We start from the raw sequence: 6000 nt of genomic DNA, 5'->3' as shown, positions 1-6000 counted from the left end.
CGGAGCAGAGGCTCCGGACGCGCAGGCTCAGCGGCCGTGGCTCACGGGCCCAGCCGCTCCGCAGCACGTGGGGTCCTCCCAGACCGGGGCACGAACCGGCGTCCCTTGCATCGGCAGGGGGATTCTCAACCACTGCGCCACCAGGGAAGCCCGTCCATTGTTTCTTGTATATGCACAGGCCCTTCCCAGGAGACCTTGCAGCTCTCAAGTGAGGCAAAGCCTTTGCTGTGATGTCAAATCAAATCCAGGATGTTTCGAAGGATTGCTCTTGGTTGTTCTTGCGAAATGAATCCTGCCTAGGCAACTTTGGGACTCAGTAACACTTACACTATAACTAGAATGGTATAGAGAAGATGGACATGGCCCGTCCAAGTGTGTGACTTGCAGATTTGAGGGGCATTTATTGATCCAGTTCCGTTCAGTTGTCCTTTAGTTTGCCCATCTTTGGGAATGCAGAAGTGACTGGGACGTGGTCTTCACCCTCCACTAGTTCAGCATCTAGGAGGCAGGCCGAGGGCAAATTTCACTTGCTCTACCTACAGCAAAGTAATCAGGTCCATCCTGTGTCTTTGAATATAAAGCATTGTGGAAAAGGAGAGTAGGAAGCTCTGAATTCTACCCGTTGGGTTCCAAGATGATTCACAAAGGAAGGGATGTGCATTTTCCTTATTCTCCTCATTTATCATCATTGTTTTAATGTATAGACCCTCCCTTTGCAACTTTTCCATGCTGAGTCCATCTTGGTTTGCCCCTAATATGCCTCCAAAGAGGTCTTGCCTATAGCAGGCACCCAGGCGTCTCCTGGCCGGTTGATGCAGGTCCTTCCTCACCTGGCACCTGACTCCCTCTCTCCTGCTTCGCCCCGAGCTGCTCTCTCCTGGGCCCTGCACGCCAACCACGCCACCCTTTTAGCAAGTTCCTCCTCACCTCCTAGCGCCTTTGTGCACGTTGTCCCCTGCCTGGCTTAGTCCTGTTTATCCTTCAGCGGCCCTGTCCTAGTTCAGAGACCTTCCCTAACTTGACACTCCACCCCCCCAAAAAAATCCTGAATTAGATCCTCTCTGGACTGAATTAAGGGCATTATGCAGCATCCATTCAATAGAAAACTAGATGGTCATTTAAAAGAATAAGATGCACGTGTACGTTGAAAAGAACAGATAAAAGTAAGTCGCAGGACTTCCCTGGAGGTCCAGTGGTTAAGACTCCGTGCTTCCGCTGCAGGGGGCATGGGTTCAATCCCTGGTCGGGGAACTAAAATCCCGCATGCCGCATGGCACAGCCAAAAAATAATTTTAAAAAAAGAAAAGTTGTAAAACAATGGCTACGTAACATGATGCCATTTGCAAACATTTTTAAAAGGACATATGTGCTGTGTATGCAGAAATTCTTTTCAGTAAACATATATGAGAAATGGTTAATAGTGATCACCTCTAGGGAGAGGGCTGGGATTCATACAAGGAAAAGACATTTTTCATCTTAAACTTGTCTAACAGCATTTGAATTTATTACCACATATGATATTACTTTTGCCATTAACAATAAACATTAGGCCTCCCTGTTATTTTGGTCGCAGAGTCCAGTTAGCTCCCTTCACAGTGTGTGTTTTAATTTACAGGCAGCACATTTATTTGTGTTTGTTGCTATCTCCCACTACACTGGTGCTGCAGGAAGACAGGGCCCATGTCGGGTTTATCTGCTGTTGTTACTGGCACCTCCTAGCACGATGCCTTTCACAGAGGGGCTGCTCCATTCATCCCTTCAAGGATGAATGGATGAACGAACGAACAAGTGAACAAATGCAACGTCCCCACAGTGTGGCTAATTGGGCAACACGTGGGACACAGAAGCAGGTGAAGGGCAAGTGAGATGGCTGACGTGAGAGGCCGGGAGCAAATGCGAAGAGCAGGGAAGGCCCGTTTTGTTAAGGAGTCTGAGCTGGGAGAGAGCAGCGGGTAACCGGTAAGCAGGGGCCGCTGTCTGCGGGGAGCTGAAATGAAGGATGAGGGCACCCGCTGCTGCGGCACTGGCGTCTCAGCCCTTTTGCCTCACCAGCCCTTTTCCTGGGGCCGTTCGAGGCGTCTCTTCCCCTCCTTCACCACGCAGCTGGTTTAGTGCGACACGGACGGTGGGGGATGGAGTCACCGGGTCTCCAGTGTTGGTCCATTTTTCTCTCTGCACCATTTAACCTTGTTGTAGGGTAGTAGCCAGTCGGGCGTATGGTGAGGGAGAGACTTCGCTTAGTTATGGTTACTGGGAGACAGAGGAACACCCGAGAACAGAGGACACTGGGTCTCAGGCAAAACGAAAGCTGTCCCAACTATAGGCGGTTGTCTCACCCCTCCACTAGTAGAAGCGTCTTTGAAGTCACTGGACCTTTGCAAAGAAAGCCTCCTGGCAGGGGTGGGGACAGCCTTTTTGTGAGGGGTGCCGTTGAACTGGAGCTGGAAGCCTGCTCTCTCCATTCTTAATGACTCACTTCACGCAAGCTACTTCATCTTGCTGAGCCTCAGTGTTCTCATCTGGAAGATGGTGACAACTGGGCAGGATTAAATGAGAAAATGAGGGTAGAGCCATATAGTTTCCCTCCATGCTCAATGTTTTATCTGTTAAACGAATAAGAATAATATAGAATATTTATTACTTACTAAGCATAGTGCTTGATATTTTAGATGATCGCATGTAATACAGCAACCCTGTGAGGTGGGTGTAGTTATGATCCCCGTTTTACAGCTGAAGAAACTGAGGCACAGAGAGGATGAAGCCTCACAGCTAGTACATGGGGGAGCCAGGATTCGAATGCTTCCAGTACCTGCACTCTTAACCGCTGGACAGGAGTCCTACCCATATGCTTAAGTAACCCATTGTTTCTGTTAATGTTCTTATTATCAGCCGCATCGAAGAAAATGAAACTAAAGTTAACATAATTATTGAATTTTTTAAAATAGTGGTTGTTTTTCAGTAGTCCTAGAGCATACTTCTTTGTTCCTCTTACTGTCTCTATTAAAATTGTGTGCTTTTGAATGTTAAGCTTGACACCCTGAATCAGACAGTAGGTCACTGGTTCAGGCTTGCAGGTCAAGTAGCCGTCACTGATTGCAGGCAGGGCCGGATCATTCCATGCAGGTAATTTTGTGAAGAAGCGGATTGATTTCTCAAGCCCGTTTTCTTTTTCTAGGTTGGGTCATCCTATGTGTGTGTGTATGAGAGAGAGGGGTGGGGGGAAGGGAAGAGAGAAAGAGGACGGAAACTCCTGGGAACATGTTATATACCCATAAGCAAGCACTTGTCTGTGATTGTAAATCAGAAACTGTAAAATTAGGAAGTTCTTTGAAGTTTGCCCAAAACCTGCTCCACGGCCACCTGTTCCACTGGGGCCGGCCGTCGGATGGCCAGGCTCTGCGGCGATGGCTCAAGCTGTCACTGCACCGAAACGCTCCAGCCTGCCTTGGCCTGGCTGTCATCGCTGGCTTGGTCCCGCTCAGGCAGTTCACCGGGTTCTGTTGGACACCAGGCTTCCAATTAGAGAGAAATCCCACTGTGTGGCCAGCCCCGCCAGTGCCGCTCTGAGCGGCCCCTTTGCCAAGGCCCGAGCTGACCTCCGCTCTGTCACAGATGGGCCAGCCCCACGCTCCTTCGTGCGCATTTGGAGGAGGGGGGCGGGGACAAGCAGGGAAGCCCACGGGGACTCAGAGTGGACAGTGGGCAGAAGTGCAGCTCCTCAGAGCTGGGAGAAGCTGGGCAGAGTTGACAGGACCCAAATGCTGACATTGCAGAGCAAGAGGGGACTTGGGGAAGACCCCGTCCTGAGCCCTAAGCACAGCAGGGAGCATTTTCTTACCAACTTCTGAATATTCATCTCAGGCTGGGCCTCACACGGAGGAGAGCCAGGAGCAGCTAACTGCCTCACGCCGGACCTGTCACACTGCTGATGGCGCATGGCACGGCCAGCTTCCGCCCTGCCCCACTGCAGGGCCCGTGCAGTCCTGCCAGCCTAGGAGCCCTCTCGCCCTGGACTCAGGGACGGTGCCATCAACAGCCCTCACATGGACTGTATTCTTCACTCGGGGTGAACAGGGACGAGCAAGCTGAATTTCTGTTAGCATAAGAAATAGAAAATTAGAGAATTCCATCTCTAATTCTCTAGCAGGGTAGAGAGATATAATCTAAGCTCTGAACGGCGTCTTTCTAGATAGAGGACTTGCTGAATGTGATTCATTATTTCGGGGCTGGTGTATGTGTCTTCTTTATTTCCCTATCAGCATTTTCTTTTTATTTTCATCCCTTTAATCACTCTCTTTCTCTGCCCGTCTCTTTCTCTCTGTCTTATTTTCTCTGTCTCTGTCTCTCTTTTGCATGCCTTCTGTCTCTCTTTCCAGGTACGGCATCTGTAACCCCTCCATTGGAAGCAGTAATAAAGACACCGAGCTGGGAACTGACATTTATATACTCGGGCTTAGCTTGACCGGAACCGTCGCAAAGTCTAAATAATGAATAGCCTGAAAGTGGCAAGGGTCTTCCCAGCTGTTCTTGGAATGATTCTGCGTCTCTTCAAAAATAAAAAAAAATTAAAAAAAATTTTTTTTTTTAATTTACTCCATGGAAGCAAAAACGAAGGGTGTCTTCACTGCTCTCTCCTCTCTGGAATTTTTCCTCCTTTTAATATTTGCAGTTGGTTTGGGAATTCCAGGACTGTCTCTCCCTGCTTGGCCTTTTTTTCTGCCCCATCTCTTTTTCTCTCTATGCAGACTGGTTAAAACAAAGAAAGCCCCTCTACTAGTCAGTGATACTCACTGAGAGAAGGCAGTACTTCTTTAAGGTGTTAGGTTGTCCCCAGAAGAAGATGGACGATTTTTCTGCTATAATAAGCAAGTTTCCACGATTAAGTGATGTGCTGTCTCTCTGTTTCTCCATTTGCATGACTTTGTTAGATTGACGAAGGGAATGGCCTCATGTCTCTTCCTATGTTTGTATGTCTGTCTCATGTGGAGAGTTCAGAGGAGGAGAATCTCCAAGAGACAGCAAGGGAAGTGTCATCTTTAGAGTCAGTGTTGGTTATTGTATTAGACCCGGTAAATGGAGACTCTGATCCTGGACACACTGCTGGGAAGCCAGGTCACATCATTAGGCGTAAAGTGACCTTCAGATACAGGCTCAGGGCTGTGACGATCGCAAAGACTAGGACGAGCTGATACAGGTGTGAACCGTGGTCATGAGGAGGTGCTCTCATGGTGACATCCACCTCGTGACACTACGCTTTCCCACTTCCTCTCTCTCTGACCATGCCAGGTTCATTCAGCTCCTCTTTTCTTTTCTCTCCTCTAATAAAAACACTTCCCCAAGTGCTGTCTGGGACTTTCTTCTCATTTCTTTACATTTCTCCTTAGAGAGCCACGCCAATGGCTTCTAACCTGGGGCGAACATCAGGATCACCCAAGAAATCTTCGGGAAAAATACAGACGCCTGAGCCCCACCCCACTAGGAGATTCTAGTCCAGCAGGTTCTGGGGTAAAGCCTGAGATTCGGGAGTTGTTGAAGTTCTACCTTTGATTCCCATGCACACCTCTACTTCAGTTCCACAGCCCTAGACTGGGGTACTAGAGGCCAGAGACCATTGTGTCCATTCTACCCAAAGCCTGAAGCCCTAACTGTGGCCGGCATGTTGAAGGTGATAAGTAGCCAGTGGAGAAGCAGGCAAGATCCCCCATTCGTGCTGCTGACATTTTTGGCTTCTCCTCTCATTGCAGATATTCCTGTTATTCCAGACCTGGAAGAAGTACAGGAGGAAGACTTTGTTTTGCAGGTGGCGGCCCCTCCCAGGTATGTTAAATTAATATGAAGTTGGCAGGAGGCAGGGACCATGCCACACGCCACCTCACCAGTGGTGCTGCCCCCCAGGGGAGATCCAGATGTCTCTGGATGGGCTCCATGCCAGGGTTCCCATTTTATTAGACGTTTTCTCCCCATTTTGGTCCTTCCCGGCTGCCTACGGGGCTCTGGGTT

General features: G+C 49.1%; 1 protein-coding gene across 7 annotated transcripts in view; it reads left to right on the top strand.

Moving 5' to 3' along the window:
• Positions 1-6000, top strand: part of IFT43 (intraflagellar transport 43) — a 137963-nt gene that overhangs the window by 86897 nt on the left and 45066 nt on the right. For all 7 annotated transcript variants that reach the window (XM_028496215.2, XM_055088637.1, XM_028496217.2 and 4 more), the window contains exon 6: positions 5745-5817. In XM_028496215.2, the coding sequence (XP_028352016.1) occupies positions 5745-5817 (73 nt within the window). The remainder of the gene's footprint in view (positions 1-5744; positions 5818-6000) is intronic.

The sequence above is a fragment of the Physeter macrocephalus genome, chromosome 11, assembly GCF_002837175.3.
Source record: "Physeter macrocephalus isolate SW-GA chromosome 11, ASM283717v5, whole genome shotgun sequence".
Classification (NCBI taxonomy): Eukaryota; Metazoa; Chordata; class Mammalia; order Artiodactyla; family Physeteridae; genus Physeter; species Physeter macrocephalus.
The sequence above is the reverse complement of the archived record's forward strand: the minus strand, read 5'-3'. Positions and strand labels throughout refer to the sequence as shown.